General features: G+C 41.4%; 1 protein-coding gene across 1 annotated transcript in view; it reads left to right on the top strand.

Moving 5' to 3' along the window:
- Window positions 1-19,609, top strand: part of ubxn7 (UBX domain protein 7) — a 128,897-nt gene that overhangs the window by 91,256 nt on the left and 18,032 nt on the right. Inside the window, 1 exon segment of the mRNA XM_063046174.1 lies at window positions 17,434-17,513. Coding sequence (XP_062902244.1) covers window positions 17,434-17,513 — 80 coding nt within the window.

Genomic DNA, 19,609 nt, shown 5'->3' with positions numbered 1-19,609 from the left:
GCTCAGTAGGGAAGGATAAAGGCAGGCAGTGTGGTAGTGATAGGGGACTCGCTATTTAGGGGGATAGACAGAGATTCTGTGGACACAAAAGACACCAGGATGGTGTGTTGCCTCACAGGTATTAGGGTTCAGGATGTATCAGAGCGGCTGCAGAATATTCTGAAGGGGAGGGTGAACAACCAGAGGTTGTGGTTCATATTAGCACCAATGACATAGTCAAAAAAGGGAAGAGGAGTCCTACGCAGTGAGTGTATAGAGTTAGGAAAAAGGCTGAAGAGAAGCACCTCCAAGGTAGTATTCTATGGATTACTCCCAGTGCCACAGGCTAGTGCAGGTAGGAGTGGGATGATAGCACAGATGAATGAGTGGCTGCGAAGATGAGGCAGCGTTTTAAGTTCTTGGATCATTGGACCCTTTTCTGGGGAAGGGATGGGTTGCACCTGAACTAGAGGGGAATCAATATCTTGGCTGGGTGGTTTGCTAATGTTACTTATAGGAGGGTTTTGACTTGTTTTGCAGGAGGCTGGGAACTGGAGCACCAAGTCAGTAAGTGAAGGATTGGATAGGAAGGTAGATGTCAGGGAAAGTATTGAAAAACCAAAGTGAAATAATAGGTATGATGGGTTGATTAGTTTGAAGTGTGTGTATTTTAATGCTAAGAGTATAATGGGTAAAAGTGATGAACTTGGAGCACGGATCAGTACACTGAACTATAATGTAGCCATTACTGAAACTTGGTCAAGAGAGAGACAGGAATGGGTGATTAATATACCAGGTTTTCAAAGTTTTAGAAAAGATAGAGAAGGAGGTTAAAGTTGGGGGGGGGGGGGGAGAGATGTTGCACGACTAATCAGGCACAATAACACAATACCACAGCTGTACTCAGGGGAGATGTAATGGAGGGTTCAGACACTGAATCCATTTGGGTAGAACTCAAGAATGGGAATGGTGCAATCATGCTGATGGGACCATCCGATAGCCACTGGGACATTGAGGAGCAGATATGTAAACAGATTAAGGAAATATGTAAAAATAATAGGATTGTGGTCATGAGGGATTTCAATTTCCCTAATATAAACTGGGACCTTCTTAGTGCAAGAGGTTTAGATGGGACAGAATTTAAATGTATCCAGGAGGGTTTCTTAAATCAATATGTGGATGGTCCAATGAGAGGAGGGGCCGTACTGGACCTGGTGATGGGTAAAGACCCTGGCCAGGTGACTGACCTTTCAGTGGATGAACAGTTAGGGAACGGCGACCACAACTTCTTAACTTTCAGGATAGCCATAGATAAGGATAGGTATGGTCCTTGTTGGAATTTTAACTTGGAATAAGGCAAGTTACGATGCCATTAGTCAGGAACTAAGGAGAGTTATTTGGAAACACCTTTGTTCTGGCAAGTCAACATCAGACATTTGGAGGGAGTTTAGAGATAAATTGCACAGAGTATAAGAAGGATATGTTTCTGTTAGAAGGAAGGACAGGGATGGAAAGGTAAGAGAACCTTGATTGTCCAGAGAGGTGATGAATTTAATCAAGAAGAAAAAGGAAAAGTATCTAAAGCTTCTGAAGTTATGATCAAATGGCACACATGAGGATTATAAAGAAGCCAGAAAAGGAATTAGGAAAGCCAGGAGGGACCATGAAAAGTCCTTGGCAAGTAGGATTAAAATGAATCCCAAACATTCTATACATACGTCAAGAGCAAGAGGATAACTAGGGAGAGGGTGGGACCACTCAAGGATAAAAGAGGGGACGTTTGTTATTTACCCAGGAAAAAGTCATGGAGAACCATGAGATCAGTTCTGACTATATAAATATCTTGGGGTGTTTAGGGATCAAGGAGGAGGAAATGTTGGGTCTCCTAATGAGTATTAAAGTGGATAAGTCCCCAGAATCTTGACCAGTACTTTTGTGTCCTCTAGGCACAGACGAGGTCCTGGAGGACTGGCAAGTGGTTAATATTGTACCTCTGTTTAAGAAGGGAACAAGGGAGAATCCTGGGAACTACAGACCGGTGAGCCTCACATCATTTGTAGGGAAATTGCTGAAGAAAATTCTTAGGGATAGGATGTATGAGCATTTGGAACCCCACGGCCTAATTAGGGAGAGCCAGCATGGCTTTGTGCGGGGCAGGTCGTGTCTTACCAACTTGATGAGTTTTTTGACAAGGTGATGAGAGAGATTGAAGAAGGTAGAAGTGGATGTTGTCTACATGGATTTTAGTAAGGCATTTGACAAAGTCCCTCATGGGAAGCTAATTCGTGGGGTCTGCAGCAAATTGGGTGTTTGGATTCAGTACTGGCTTGCACATAGAAGAGAGAGGGTAGTGGCCGAAGGGACTTATTAAAACTGGAGCTGTGTAATTGGTGTTCCATAGGGATCTGTGCTGGGATCTCTGCTGTTTCTGATGTATATAAATGACCTAGATGAAAATAGAGATGGATGGGTTATTAAGTTTACAGATGATGCCAAGATTGGTGGAGTTGTGGATAGTGTAGAAGACTGGTGAAGAATATGGTATGATATAGATGAGATGCAGTTATGGGCAGAGATATGGCAGGTGGAGTTTAATGCAGATAAATGTGAGATGTTGCACCTTGGTTGGGAAAATGCAAGGAGACAGTACACTGCTAAGGGCAAGACCCTTCAGTGTTGCTGAGCAGAGAGATCTTGGGGTCCAAGTTCATAGCTCCATGACAGTGGCGGCACAGGTTGATAGGGTGGTTAAGGAGGCTTATGAAATGCTTGCTTTTGTTAGTCGAGGAATTGAGTTCAAAGGTCAAGAGGTTATGTTACAATTTTATAGAACTCTGGATTGGCCACATCTGGAGTATTGCATACAGTTCTTTTCATCCCACTATAGGAAGGATGTTGAGGCTTTGGAGAGGATGCAGAAGAGGTTTACCAGGATGTTGCCTTGTGCTATCGTGAGAGATTGGATGAACTTGCGTTGTTGTTTTCTTTGGAGTGGCAGAGGCTGAGGGGAGATCTGATAGAGGTTTATGAGATTATCAGAGGCAGAGATGGAGTACACAGGGAGTACCTTTTTCTCAGTTGAAATATCTAATACGAGTGGGCATGCATTGAAGGTGAGAGGGGGTAGGCTCAAAGAGGATGTGAGGAGTAAGTTTTTTTCCTCAGGGTGTGGATGCTTCAAATGCACAGCTTGGTATGGTGTAGAGGCAAATATGTTAGAAGCTTTTAAGAGACGCTTAGATAGGCACATGAATATAATGTAGATGAAGGGATAGGGACATTGTCTAGAAAGGAGAGATTAGCTTTTTTTGGGGGGAGGGGGTTACTCCTTAACTGGTTCAGCACAACATTGTGGGCTGAAGAGCCCATTCCTGTGCTGTACCATTCTATATGACCCTATGACTCTTAATTGGCTTAGTGGAAAGTTTAGACTATGGACAAAAGAACACACTGCAAGCAATGTCAGCAGAATCGAATTGACTTTATTACTTTTATCCTTCAAATAGATGAGTAAAAATCTTTGTTACATCTCCATTCAAATGTGCAATTTATAATAAATATTATGTACAACAGGATTGTCAATATAACGTAGAAATACAGTAGCATCAGACTGCTTAATTCATGGCCTGGTGGAAGAAGCTGTCCCGGAGCCTGTTGATCCTGGCTTTTATGCTGCGGTACTGTTTCCCAGAAGGTAGTGTGGTGATATCATGTGTCACGTGTAAGAACGTGATTGGACAGAGTCGGGAGCATGCGCAGAAATGACAGAATGATCTAGAAAGCATGGCTGTAAGAAACGTGGTTGCTGTTTGCTGTTGTAATTAAAAGTTCTAGTTCTTATTCTTCCAGAATATGGTTTGTTCTTAGTAACCCACAGTACGTATGAAGAACACAACAGGTAACAGCTGGAATAATTTATGGTTGGGGTGACTGAGGTCCCCAATGATCCTTTGGGCCCTTTTTACACACCTGTCTTTGTAAATGCCCTGAATAGTGGGAAGTTCACGTCTACAGATGCGCTGGGCTGTCCGCACCACTCTCTGCAGAATCCTTCTACTGAGGGAAGTACAGTTCCCATACCAGGCAGTGATACAGGCAGTCGGGATGCTCTCAATCGTTCCCCTATAGAAAGTTCTTAGAATTTGGGGGTCTGTACCAAACTTCTTCAACCGTCTTGAGGTAAAAGAGGCGCTGTTGTGCCTTTTTCACCATACAGCCGGTACATAAAATCCACGAGATCCTCGATGATGTTTATGTCGAGGAACTTAAAGCTGTTTACCCGCTCACCCTCTCACCCGTTCACGCTCAGATCCATTGATGTCTATAGGGGCTAGCCTGTCTCCATTCCTCCTGTAGTCCACAACTAGCTCCTTTGTTTTTGCGACGGTGGGGGAGAGGTTGTTTTCTTGACACCACACTGACACTGAATCAGAAACTTACCAATTTCCTCCTTGCACATTGCTATGTGGCGCACTCCACAACTAACAACTCACCAGCTATGCTTTTCCAGGGTCGTCCCTTGTGTTTACGTTTGGATCTCCTCAAACCCAATCTGAGAAGGGGTATGCAGGACAAAGAAGGAGGTTTGATGTTTCACTCCTGGACAAGCAGTCCCGGTGAGGGACTACAGAGGTGATCAAAAGTCGATACTTGGAAAGATTAAGAAGATACCTGGACAACTCTCCTACACTGTGGAGATTGCGTTTGATATCATCTGGAGACGATACATCGATTAGTGGAGGAGAGCAGAATCAATTGTTAGAGAAGAAAGGTGCTACTGCTGTCAGGGCCACTTCCTGCAGTCCCAGAGTCAACTCCTGCGACCAGCAGAGAGGAGGGCCCGAAACCTGAGATTGTTTTCACACCCACAAGTCTCATCTGCCAAGCAGAGAGATACTCCTTGTCAGGAAGGAAGTTAATCCGCAAGAGTAAGAAATCCTTTACAGAAATTAAATTTTTAGGCCTCAATGGGACAATTTAAACTTTACTATGCTCTGGATGTCTGTATATAGTAGTTACTTTATATAATGTGTATATAGCTGAGATTCATTCTCTATTGGAGTTAGAGTTTATGGCTAAGCAAAGAGGAGTGTGTGTATTTAATATTTCAGTGATATTAGAGTAATCTGGTATATATATTGATTGATTGATTAAGCATTCTTGTTCGTTTAGATAATTCAGTACATGAATTGCATACATTGTGATGCGACCACCGATAACGTGTACGCCTTGCTTAAAGTAAAACTAAGTTAAACTCACATTTTGGACTCCTGTCTTTTCCTTTCAGTTGAATGTTTTGGAGTGACAAAACATAACAGTTGTCACAATTATAATTACTAAAGGGCATATTTTATACACAACACCTACTGTTCATTCGTCTTCTGGATACTGAAGGGAAGACTAGTCTTCACAAAAAGGTGGGCTGCATAGCTTCACTTTCTGTACTAATCATTTTGAAGCCTGATTACGAATTGACCAACCTGCCTGCCAAATTTTGTTGGTACATAAATCCAGAGATTGGTGGATGTACCTGAAATAGTGACCAGGTTATTTGAACTGGTGAAGCCAGAAGTATCAATTTTACACACCTGATACACATATTTACACATTAAGGATGCCAAGGTAGCACAGCAGTTAGTGCGACGCTATTACAACTCAGGACGTCGGAGTTCGGAATTTAATCCCGCATCATGTGTAAGGAGTGTGTACATCCTCCCCATGGAATGCATGGGGTTTACTCGGGCACTTCGGTTTCCTCCACAGTCCAAAGAGGTAACAAGTTGGTCAATTGGTCATTGTAAACTGTCCTGTGATTAGATTAGAATCAAGTAGTTGGGGTTGCTGGGTGGTACAGCTTGAAGGGCCTATTCTGTGTTGTATCTTTAATCAATAAATATATAATAAATAACTAATCAGCCAATCATGTGGCAGCAACTCAATGCATAAAAACATGCAGACATGGTTAAGGGGTTCAGTTGTTCTTCACACCAAACATCAGAATAGGGAAGAAATCTGATCAGTGATTTTGACCATGGAATTATTATTGATGTCAGACAGAGTGATGTGAGTATCTCAGAAGATGCTGATCTCCTGGGATTTTGATGCACAACAGAATGAGAATGGTGTGAAAAACATAAAATATCCAGTGAGCGGCAGTTCTGTGGGTGAGAGGTCAGAGGAGAATGGCCAGGCTGTTTCAAGCTGACAGGGAGGAAGCAGTAACTCAACCATGCATTGCAACAGTGGTGTGCGGAAGAACATCTCTGAATGCATGACACGTTGAACCTTGGAAGTGGATGGCTACAACAGCAGAAAGCCAGACCAGATTTCACTCCTATACCTAATTAAGTTGCTCTTGTAGTTTGTTTTTTGAAGAACAACAGTGATGGTTTTTCATGTTTCTCTTGATGTTTATGCTCAAACGGATTATTTGGTCACTACTATATTAGCATTAATGGGAACTTTGTCAATAATTGGTCACCAAATTTCCTGCAATGGGTGATTGTCAAAATGTCACATCAACTATAAAGTACTCGGGGTCAACCTGAAGCTAATGAACCACCAATAAAATAGCAACCTCATTTTTTTATGGATAGGTGGTATAGAAAATGGAAAGAGTATTTCTTCTTGCCATCCATTATCATAATAAAATGCTCTTTTCCATTATATTTATCTGAATGTTTTGTAACATACTTTAAAGCATCCGCAGATATTATTTTTCAATTGCAAGATATATTATTGTGCAAAGAGTTATGTATTTCACTGAAAATTCAAAGCATTGGTTTTTGTACTCAGCACCCTGCTGTACTTACTGTACACCCATGATTATGTAGCCAAGTTTCCATCGAACTCAATATATTAAGTTTGCTGATGATACAACAATTGTAGGCCATATCTTGGGTAATGATGAGTTTGAGTACAGAGAGGAAATTAAGAACCTGGTGGCACGGTGCTAAGACAATAACCTATTCCTTAACATCAGCAAGACGAAGGAATTGGGTGTTGACTTCAGAAGGAGTAGCGGACCACACGACCCAATTTACATCGGTGGTGCGCAAGTGGAACAGGTCAAAAGCTTTAAGTTCCTCGGGGTCAATATCACAAATGACCTGACTTAGTCCAACCGAGCAGAGTCCACTGCCAAGAAGGCCCACCAGCGCCTTTACTTCCTGAGAAAACTAAAGAAATTTGGCCTGTCCCCTAAAACCCTCGCTAATTTAATTAAATTAAATAGTAATATTTAAATAATAATATAGATGCACTGTAGAAAGCATTCTTCTAGAGTGCATCACAACCTGGTATGGAAGTTGTCCTGTCCAAGACCAGAAGAAGCTGCAGAAGATCGTGAACACGGCGCAGCACATCACACAAACCAATCTTCCGTCCTTGGACTCACTTTACACCGCACGCTGTCGGAGCAGTGCTGCCAGGATAATCAAGGACACGACCCACCCAGCCAACACACTTTTCGTCCCTCTTCCCTCCGGGATAAGGCTCAGGAGCTTGAAGACTCGTACGGCCAGATTTGCGAACAGCTTCTTTCCAACTGTGATAAGACTGCTGAACGGATCCTGACCTGGATCTGGGCCGTACCCTCCAAATCCGGACCTGCCTCTCGGTTTTTTTGCACTACCTTACTTTCCCTTTTCTATTTTCTACTTATGATTTATAATTTAAATTTTTAATATCTACTATCGATTTGTAATCCAGGGAGCAAGAAGCGCTGAATCAAATATTGCTGTGATGATTGTACGTTCTAGTATCAATTGTTTGGCGACAATAAAGTAAAGTAATATGCAAATAGAAACATTTTGAGTCTGATATTTAGCTGTTAGCTTATTTGTTTATTGTTGATGCTTTTGAACTTGCGCTATTTTGCATCTGCTTGGTATATGATGTAACAGATGTGGCTGACTTTGTTTCATGATGTGATGAATGTGGTTGACTACCAGTACCCCAGTTAATTTTTTCAAAGCTCTTTTTGCATCAGAATTGTCTTTCATTAGCCCGCAATTCCAAATGCACAGACCATGCCTTTGAGAAAGCAGTTTTGCTCATTAACATTCTTGATTGGTTCAAGTATAATTTGAATGATATGCAAACCACCTGCAGTATGGATACTGATGCAATAAATTGTGATAAGAATTCAATTTATGGAGCTAACAATGAGCAATGGCCAGCATCTCATTCCAAAATAGACTATCTTAATCTCTTGTAAAATAGCTGTAAAAAGTTTCATGGGAAATGTAGCTTCACTTACTTTATTATTAATGCTATCTCTATACATTTGTATTAATTTTATTGAATTCCAAGAAAAAGATTAAACCTGTTTTTAATCAAGGGCTTGTTCATTATAAGATGATTTTTAAAAATGCAAAATACAGTTATGCTGTTGAACTTGTCACTGGAGACTTTAATAATTTTTTTTGAAAGGTAAATCTGACCAGGTAGTTTACTTGCTGTATATTAATTTGGAACATTTTGTGCTTCTGGTTGATCAGTTATCCAGAGCTCATGGTAATTGTATAGTCATGGTCATACTTTATTGATCCCGGGGGAAATTGGTTTTCGTTACAGTTGCACCATAAATAATTAAATGGTAATAAAACCATAAATAATTAAATAGAGTAATATGTAAATTATGCCATGAAATAAGTCCAGGGCCAGCCTATTGGCTCAGGGTGTCTCACCCTCCGGGGAGGAGTTGTAAAGTTTGATGGCCACAGGCAGGAATGACTTCCTATGACGCTCTGTGTTGCATCTCGGTGGAATGAGTCTCTGGCTAAATGTACTCCTGTGCCCAACCAGTACATTATGTAGTGGATGGGAGACATTGTCCAAGATGGCATGCAACTTGGACAACATCCTCTTTTCAGACACCACCGTCAAGAGAGTCCAGTTCCATCCCCACAACAACACTGGCCTTAGGAATGAGTTTATTGATTCCGTTGGTGTCTGCTACCCTCAGCCTGCTGCCCCAGCACACAACAGCAAACATGATCGCACTGGCCACCACAGACACGTAGAGCATCCTCAGCATCGTCCGGCAGATGTTAAAGGACCTCAGTCTCCTCAGGAAATAGAGATGGCTCTGACCCTTCTTGTAGACAGCCTCAGTGTTCTTTGACCAGTCCAGTTTATTATCAATTTGTATCCCCAGGTATTTGTAATCCTCCACCATGTCCACACTGACCCCCTGGATGGAAACGGGGTCACTCAAAGCCATCTGTAAGAATCTAGGTTAGAGTTCCTTGAAGACACTCTTATATTTGGAAATTAATGGTAGTTATGAATATATGATAGAGTTTGGAGAGGATTATAGTGATGGAGATCAACCCCGAACCAAGATGCAATGGATTATAGTGGATTATGTTATTTGGTAAACTGACACTGAAGGAGCTTTATGGGCATAGTCTTCATCGCATTGTTTCAAAATACGAGAGTCAGACAGACTTCTTGGTATGCAGTTTGATTGGAAAGCTTTTGATGCTCGTTCAGATGTATTTGCCGCAATAAAACTAGTCGGAACTTTACCTAATAAATTTCATCTGGAATTTGTTCTTGACATCTTTGAAATTGCACTCTTATGTACAATTCATGACTCTGAAGATAGCACAAGTGAGATCTCTTCTGCTTAATATCTTGATAGAAGATTAATTGCAGCAAAATCACAACCTGTACTATAGATTAAGTCCAGCATCAGCATCCACGTACAGTATTTGTAAACGCGGTAACTTTTTTTCATGTGCACCTTAATTATGCATTTAACTGCAAATTAGGAAGTCTTTAAACCAAGGGTGAATTTTTAGAGGCAAGTTTCCACTTTCAAATGATAATGAATCATGCATGGTTTAACAGCAGTTCAGTAGTATTTTTTTTTACTTAAAAAGGAAAGAACTAAATGCTTTAATTTTCCTTAAATTCTGGATTTATTTAGCCCTCGGGATTCCTAGGTTAAGTGCATTGATCCTGTACCTCCTAATCTGCCCTGCTATATTTAAAGTCTTTGTTTTATAAGCTTTTCTATGGCACAAATCTTTTGGTAGTTGGATAAAATATTTTGCTATTTTGGTTGTTAGCTTCTAACTTTTTCACTATTTTAACAGTAAGACTAGTAATCAACTCAAATTATTCAATGAGAACAGAAATTACAATACAGGTTTTCCCCGCAATCCGAAGGTAGAGCGTTCCTATGAAACGGTTCGTAAGCCGGAATGTCGTAAAGCGAAGAAGCAATTACAGTATATGGGAAAAATTTGTGAGCGTTCATAGACCCAAAAATAACCTACCAAATCATGCCAAATAACACATAAATCCTAAAATAACAGTAACATATAGTAAAAGCAGGAATGATATGATAAATACACAGCCTATATAAAGTAGAAATACTCCTCTACAATCACTGCCGCACTGTTCTCCGTAGCGAAAATCTCACGCAAGTGCTCTGGGCAGAAACACAGTGCAAGTGCTCTCCAGTAACCTTTAAACTATGAAGCTGCCAAATCATACCAAATAACACATAAAAATACACAACCTATATGAAGTAGAAATAATGTATGTACAGTGTAGTATCACTTACTGGAATCAGGAAGACAGCGCTGATGATGGTTAAGCTGAATTGTTGGAGGTTGGGGTGGTGCAGTGGCTCCCACCCTCCAGGCTGCCGGCCAATACCGATGCATCGCCTCTGATCTAGGCCGACATTTACGTGCTGGGCGGCACCTAATTAATTAGCTTGTTTATTTCGGCTTTTTTCTTAAAGGTGTGCTGGGTGCTTCCTGGCTACCGCTGCATTCTCCGCGGCAAAGTATCGGTCTGCAGCCTGGGGGGTTGGGGTGGTGAGACACTGGTATGTCATCTCGTCGTCTGTTTCCATCAGGGCAGGCAAGTCATCTTCTTCTGTCTCTGCCTGCCTCGATGTCGAAGGTCGAGGTTCGTCGACTGCTGTGGCTGATGTGGAAGGCTTGCTTGACTGCTTAGCCTCACGCATTTTTCTATCATATAGTTCTTTGTGAGCACTCAAACCATCCTGCAAATATGCCCTAAACCGACGTACCCTTTCAAAATTAAAGTCATACTTTATCATCGCAGCGAAAATCTCACGCAGTTGCTTCACGTTCAGTTCCTGGACAGCTTCACTTTTGGTCCATTCGCTACTGCACTCGGTTTTGATTGTTATCCTTTTCTCTTCCAATTGCATCAGCTCTTCATCTATCAGTTCTTGGTCATGGGATGCCAAAACCTCTTCAACATCATCTTCATCAACTTCCACATGCCAAACTCACTTTGTCCTTACTTCGTTCACCATGATCGAAACAGTTAATTATGTCCAGTTTTACGCTAAGTGTAACACCCTTACGAGCTTTTTTAGGCTTTTCCGATACCTTAGGACTCATCTTGCTAACGGCTGCTCACAGGCACATGTTTAAGCAAAGCCGGCTAGAATGCAGTTCCAGGGGAGGAGTGGCTGCTCGGGGCGTGTGCTGCCTTTTTTCGTAACAGTGAAAACACCTTCTGTTAGCGAAAATAGGTAACTAATGTAGGTCTTTCATAACAGTGAGATTTCATAAAGCGAACGTTCGAAAAGCGGGTGACACCTGTACTAAATATAGGTTGAATACCCCTTATCCAAAATACTTGGGGCTGGAAGTGTTTTGGATTTTGGACTTTTTCAGATTTTAGAAAATATAATGAGATAGCTTGGGATTGTCTTCTGACCCTGAATTTGTGTTACTGGTAAGCAGTCATTGTCTTACACTTGTTGATCACACGTACTTACAGCTAAAATGATTACATATCATTAAATGAAAATAGAATGTGTGTAGGGTATCAAAAGCAGCACAACAGCATCAGGAATCAGCTGTTGAACAACAACCAACCAATGGCAGGCTTTCTGTGTTTTGATTAAAAGGTTACAGTATTTGTATTTTTTTCATGTTTTGTGTAAGGTATAAAAACAATCAGCATCATATATTTGTTCTGGTGTTAGATTTTCATCAGCAGACACTTAAAAAAAAAATTTAATGCCGTGCCTTAAATTTCTGCAACCTGCCTGCTGAATGTTCCTAACTACCTTCAATTTTCTGTTTGTCTTTGCTTGTTTCATGATCAGTGTACCATTAAGTGGCATGTATTCACTCCAATGCTGACGATACATGACCAAGATTTTCATGTTTTACTTTATGCAGTGTTTTTCTATTTTACATTCCGTGTGTGAGGTCTCAGAATGGTCTCTGACCTCTGATGCGCAGAGACCTGTGCATTGTCTGGGAACCTTCCCAGCATCTTATGGATTTCCTATTTGTGACGTCTTGTCAGTGCTCAAAAAAATTTGGAATTAGGAGGTTTTCAGATTTTAGAATTTGAACCTGTAGGATTTCAACCTGTACTGGGAAAACTCTACAAGTCAGGCAGCATCTGTGGAAAGAGATCAATGATTTTGATCGCAAATCCTTCATCAGAACAGAACAAAGAATTCTTCACCTGCAGACATTTAACAAGGTTTTGCTTTTCTATGATTTTTATATATATCTTTTTCTCTTTTTGCAAAATATTTTTAGTTAACAAAACTAAAGGCTCCTGAGAATTGTTCTCATTGCTGTAGGTGTAGTCTGATCAGAACTTCATATAGATATAATTTTTACTACCTTTTACTTCAGTTCTGCAGGTATAAAATGCCTCAATCTATGTACTTGGACTCCCATCCTTCTATGGCCTTCACTATGTCTGGCTTTTCACCATGTAGAAAGTACTTCTATCCATTTTAAGTGTGAAATGTGTTTGCCTACATTGGAATCCATATGCCATAGTTTAGTCATATTGATATAATTTCTTAATGTAATTTCAGATGCTAATCTCCAAAGCTTACTTTGTGGCCAACCACTGTATCATTAGCATGCTTTACTGTGTGGCTTTTAGATGATATGATCTCTATATGTCAACATTATTTGTCTGTCACTGAGAAAGATAAACTTTTATCTGATATCCCAAGTTTCTCTGCACTGGGTCTGAAGTTATGGTTTGTGCACATCAGCAGCTGGTCAAGCTGTTGGATATGAGAAAATGCTTCAAATGACCATGAATCACAAAGAACGTATTTGACTTGTCTAAAAATTCTTGATGTGCCAAATATTTCTTGTTGTGCATAGCTTCCTTTAAAGATGTGATTCATTGAATGCATTACTATTTCTTTGAAAGTCCTGCCACATTACCTCAGAGATAACCGCTTGTAATAACAGAAGTCGAAGTACAGAAAAGCCTTCTTATTTGAAGGACAGTATTTTGCAATCCTGATTGGGTTCCAGTTATAGCCCAACTGTTTTCAGTGTCACATCCCAGCTTGCTCACTGCATAGTGTGTCCAGCCTGCGTACCAGTTGGGCAATGTGCCTGGAAGGTACTACACAACATATGGAATGAGCTATTTGATAGCAGGAAGAAGGGCTTCCCTATAATGTCATCTTTCACAATCTTAGGACTTGTTTAAAAGCTAATAAATCTATTGTCAATTATAGGTGCTGCTTACATGAGATACAACAGCACCACTGAGATGATGAATGACCAATTAGTCTGTTTCAGTGCTATTTCAATGTGGATAAGTGGTGCTCAAGGTATTATCCTCTTATTCGACAATAGACAGATAGGCTTCGGTTTAATATCTGAAACTGTGAACTCCTCAACTACATTTTATTAGCAGTAGTTGTCAAAGCTCAAAGTTAATTTTATTATCAAAGTACCTATATGTCACCATGAGATTCATTTTCCTGTGGGCATTTTCAGCAAACCCATAGAATAGTAACTGTAACAGGATCAATGAAAGATCAATCAAAATGCAGAAGACAAACTTTACAAATGCAAATATAAATAAATAGCAATAAATAATGGGAACATGAGTGTTAACGTCCTCTTGTTGGGTCTCGTCTAGGGGTGTCGGGAGAGCAACAGAAAAACAAGTGTCGTGCACTACCTGCAATGGGAAAAGGGGAAGGCTGACACAGGTGGTCCTATTTGTAATATATTTGCGGTATTTACGGAGTGATCAGGGGCAACCAAATGCAAGGGAGTAGCCCAAAAGCCCAGATCTGTAATACGAAAGCACAGGTCAGAGCACGAAGACTAGAAGTTTGTAAATACGAAACTAATGCAATTATTTAATGGCCGATTCTCCCCAGCGGCCCTCTTCTCGGATGCCGGCTTTTTTAAATTGCACTCTCCAAATCCTGATTGGAGTGATCCTGACAAGGGGCAGATCTAGCAGCGCCCTAAATGGAGATTGACAGCAGCTCGGCACATTTGAAACAATGGAAGCTGGATGAAGAGAGAGAACACAGGCGCACACACGTAACAACCTCACCCACAATAACAAACTTGCCTCGACTTTACAACAAAAATAACACTTACTCATGGATCAAGACAGTGTGTCTGAAATATATTTTTGCTCCCTTAATATTAAACTTCTTGGAAAAGTAACTAACGGTGTGGTTGATACCGTTATAATCCTCCTGCAATAGCACTGGCATCAACCTCCAGCTTGAAGGGCTTGAGAACAGGTGCGCGACACAATAGCATCTTCACAGGCGCAGACGGCGCCTGGCATTCTGAGCTCCATGCAAACTCACAGGAAGAGCTCAGCAGGCTAGTAAAAGGGGACACCACTATGGAGAAATTTCGATGGAAACATCGATAATAACCAGCCATTCACAAAAGCGCTGGAGCTGCCGCTTTGTATCGGGCACAGGGAAGAAATGTGTTGCCTCAATCTTCACATCAATTGGACGCACTGGACCCCAGTCAATGACTTTGCCCGTATAAGTGACTGAAGCTTTCCGAAAGTCACGCTTAGCCGAAATATAGGTCAACAAGGCCTCATTTAAACGCATGAAAACACGTTGAAGAATGGCCAGTCAGCAGAATAGACCACTAGGTCATCTAAATAAGCCTGGCAGTTAGGCACCCTCTCTAAAACTAGGAACACAAGTCACTGGAATGTTGTGGGTGTGTTATGCATTCTAAATGCCATGACAGAGTACTGGAGGAAATGGTCCAGAGTAACAAATGGAGCGATTTCAGTGGCACAAGGAGTTGGCAGGACCTGCCAATATCCTATTAGCAGGTAGGGCTTACTGACAAACTTAGCTGAACCTACTCTGTTAATGCAATCCTCCATATGCAGCAGTGGAAATGAGTCTGGCACCATAACAGCATATATTTTCAGGTAATCTGTGCAGAAGCGGGCAGTCCCATTGCTCTTGGGCACCAGGATTCAGGGGGAACTCCACGGACTAGCGCTAGGATGGGCTGGCCCACGGTTGAGCAGGATTGCTGAATGAACACTCTTTTACTGGGCTTCACAGGACACATGCTGCTTAATAAGCTTCATACCATTCGCAACAATGTCATGCTCCAACACATTTGTTCTAATAGGCACGTCATTAAACAATGCCCTGGTAATCCTGAATTAATTGTCCGATAGCATACCCCCACCCAGGATTACCCTCCAAAACAATAAGTAGAAAGTAACAAAGCAAAATAACAAACTAGTGTTCCGATGGAAAGAGTAAACACACTCTAGCTGGAACACACTAATTTAACTGGAGAACCCTTAGTATCATGGTGTCCACTCAAAAGAAAAAAAATAACTTAAACTCACCCTTTACAAAAGAAACTGACTCCAACAGGAAGTATCCCGGACAGGCCCCAATTTATGTTGTGTTCCCTTGATGGCTCTTGGCTAGGGGTGTCAGGGGAGCAACATTAAAACAAGTCCACTGTCAGTGCCGTGCACTGGCTACAACGGGAAAAGGACAAGGCAGACTCAGGCTGTCCAGCGCAACCAAATCCAAGGAGTAATCAAAAAACCAAAATCTGCAGTACAAAAACACAGGTCAGAACACAAAGACTACAGGTTTGTAAGTACAAAAACTAACATGATTCTTTACCGGCCAGTTCTCCCCAGCTGCTCTCTCCCCTCTTCTCAGATGCTGGCTTTTTAAAATTGCACCCTCCAAATTCTGATTGGAATAGTTCTGACAAAGGGGCGGCCCACCAGTGCTCTAGATGAAGATTGACAGCGGTTCAGCACACCGATGTTGAGAGAGAACAAAAACAAGATCATGGGCGAGCAGTGCACACGTACATAACAATGAGACATCAAGATAAAGTGAGATCATTATGCAAACATCTCAATGGATGGACAAGTGACTGAAAGTTAAAGAGCTTGATGGTTGTGAGGTAGCAACTGTTCTTGAACCTGGTGGTGCAAGTCCTGAGGCTCTTGTACCTTCTACCTGATGGCAGCAGCAAAAAAGAACATGGCCTAGGGTGGTGGGAATCTCTGATGATGGATGCTGCTTTCCTGTGACAATGTTTCATGAGTGTGTACTCAATAGTTGGGAGGGCTTTATCCGTGACGTACAGTGCCGAATCCACTGCCTTTTGTAGAATGTTCCATTCAAGGTCAGATCTACTTTGTGGAGTACAATTCATTCAGCATGTGAAATGCATGTCTTAAAAAAATAAATATCATGGGTCTTCAGAAGGTTAACACAAACACAAAATCGTAAGCACAAAATACACAGTTCTGACGAAGGGTTCCAGCCCAAAACGTCGACCGATCTTTTCCACGGGTGCTGCCCGACCTGCTAAGTTCCTCCAGCGTGTTGTAAGTGATCCAGTGTGCCACTTGAAACATGATACCAGCAACATTTTGGCAAAAGTGATTCTGATGCTCTTGAGAAATGCTGACCTGTTTCTTTTTTTTTAGGTTAGATATTAGAACCAATAAATGATAGAATACAAGACAGAAAAGGCCATTTGAAGTGAACTTATAGGGAGTGTATCATGTTAGGCAAGTTGTATTATCTTTTGGAACAATATGCAGAGTTTCTTTCTTCCTCAACCCTTTTGAAATATACACTTGCTAGCTTATATGTATATGTATCAGAGGTAATGTGATTTTCTAATCAAAGATTGAAATGCATACTGAATTTAATTAGTTTTTGATTCTGTCATAGATAAAGAAGAACGTAGGAGACCGTCAATCTTATCTCAACTAGTACGCGTTAACTGGACTTGTGCTAGCCTATTAATCAATATCATGTTCACCCCAGTTGAGATGTACATTAACTATTCTGCTACATGAATTAACCCTTATGCCAGTAGAGTTTGTGTCTTTAATTCTGCTGCAGCTTCATGGACTAAAGATCTTGTTCTTTTTATGCAAGTTTACAGAGGTGCTGAAGGATTCAGCAGATCTGGAATGAAAGGGTCAACAGGTGACAGGGTTGAATTGTATATTGTATATGTTTCCCAAGTTCGTTTTGCATCTCCAAGGTGAAAGTGGCTAATACAGCATGACAATGGCTAAGTGAATCACAGTGTGGACTGAGAGACATTATGCAGACTTGCATGGAGTAATGAATATAATGTTGTCTTCTATGTTATTCTCTTTAAATAGGACCAAAAGCAAGTTTGATGCTGCGATATCCGAATGGACAAAGGGAACAAATTGCACTTCCAGCTCAAGCAAAACTACTGGTTTGTATTTTACTTTAACTAGTCCTTAAGGTAGACTATACTAGTTGACATTTGTAAATGATTTGGTCTTTGCTGTGATGATTTGAGGAGATGCCACATCTGGGTCTGAAAGTGTCTTCCTCTGATCACAGAAGCATCCTGTCACTTTTTTTAATATATGTGACTGTGCAAAGTACCTTGTGCTTTCAGCTTTAATCTCATTCATTTGGATCTTTCTGCTGTTTAGAGATTATAGTGGATTTAAGGTGCTGAAATTATAGCCCAAATTAGGACCAGAAGATCACTTGAGAGGAGCAATAAATTGGCATTAGTGGCAGACCAGTCAATTTGCAGAGAGAGAAAACTTTACACAGGTCAGGAGAAGAGTTTAAAAATGGAGCATTTTGCAGGGCCCCACGTATTAGTAGCAGACCAATCGATTTGTCATTCATTACCAGGGGCAAATAAAAGTAAAGCACGGTTAAAGCGAGCGGCCATTGTGTGAGTGGACCAGTGTAGAAGTGGGAACTTGAGGCTTTGGCGGGAAGCACAGGTAAGTAGTAGGTAAGGCTTTTGTAGTGGTTGAATAAAAAGTTACTAAATTACAGCTAATTAAATAAAGTAGGGATGTTGCAGGATCATGTGATGTGCTGTAGCTGCATGATGTGGGAGCTGGTGAACCTCATTGTGGTTCCTGGTGACCACATCTGCAGCAAGTGCTAGCTGCTTGAGGAACTCAGGCTCAAAGTTGATGACCTGGAATCTGAGCTTCATGCACTGTGACATATCAGGGAGCGGGAGAGTTACCTGGATTCTCTGTTTCAGGAGATAGTCACACCCATTAGATTAGCTGCCTCAAATTGGGTCTGTGGTCAGGGACAAGAGGGTGTGACTGCAAGTGAGGCGAGTTGTTGGATCCAAGAGACAGTGCTGGAGGAGCCTCAGCCCTTGAGCTTGTCCAACAGGTCTGAAATTTTTGCTCTCTGTCTGGATGAGAATGGGGGCACTGGAAGAATGAGCAACCTAACTGGCTCCGTAGTTCAGGGAGCCATTCAAGAAGGGGAGAGAAGAGAAATGTAGTGGTAATTGGGGATAGTATAGTCAGAGGAATAAACAGAGCTCCCTGTTGCGAGGATAGAGCATCCCGTAGGCTGTGTTGCCTGCCTGGTGCCTGGGTTCGGGACATCTTATCTGACCTGCAGAGGAATTTGCAGTGGGAGGGGAAAGATCCAGTTGTCATGGTCCATGTGGGTACCAGCAACATAGGTAGAATGAGGAAAGAGGTTCTGCTGAGGGAATTTTAGCAGCTAGAACTAAGTTAAAAAGCAGAACTAAAAAGGTGGTAATCTCTGGATAACTAGCTGAGCCAGGTGCAAATTGGCACAGGGTCAAGAAGATTGGAGAGTTAAATGCATGTCTCAAGGATTGGTGTGGGTTTGAATTCATGGGAAATTGGCACCAGTACTGGGGAAGGAGGGAGCTGTACCAATGGGCTGGGCTCCACCTGAACTGTGATAGGACCTGGATCCTAGTGAACCGCGTAACTAGGGCTGTGGGATAGGGCTTTAAACTAAATAGTAGGGAGGTGGGTTCAACAGATTGGATAAAGTAAAAGAGAAAAGTGTGGATAAAGATAAAGAAAAAGCAAAGGACAAAAAAAAAGAGAAAAAGTAAGAGTGAAGTAAAGAAAAGTCAATTGCAAAAGAGAAAAAGATTACAAGATTTTAAGAGCACAATGAGTGTAAGGGCACTAGTATTCGAAATAAGGTCAGTGAACTTGTGGCAGAAATCAGTACAAAGGGGTATGATTTAGTGGCCATTACAGAAACGTGGTTGCAGGGTGGAGAAGATTGGGAAGTAAATATCCAAGGATATCAGGTAATACGGAAGGATAGGCAGGAAGGTAAGGGAGATGAGGTAGTGCTCTTAATTAAGGATGCGATCAGGGCGATAGTGAGAGACAATATAAAATCTAAGTAGCAGAATGTTGAATCCGTTGGGGTAAAGATTAGGAATAGTAAAGGGAAAAAAGAATCACTGGTGGGAGTTGTCTATCGGCTTCCGAATAAAAACTTTACAGTGGCACAGGCAATAAACAAGAGAAATATCTGAGCCAT

Source organism: Mobula hypostoma, chromosome 4 (genome assembly GCF_963921235.1).
Source record: "Mobula hypostoma chromosome 4, sMobHyp1.1, whole genome shotgun sequence".
In the NCBI taxonomy this organism is placed as follows: Eukaryota; Metazoa; Chordata; class Chondrichthyes; order Myliobatiformes; family Myliobatidae; genus Mobula; species Mobula hypostoma.
This window is presented reverse-complemented; position numbering and strand designations above follow the sequence as displayed.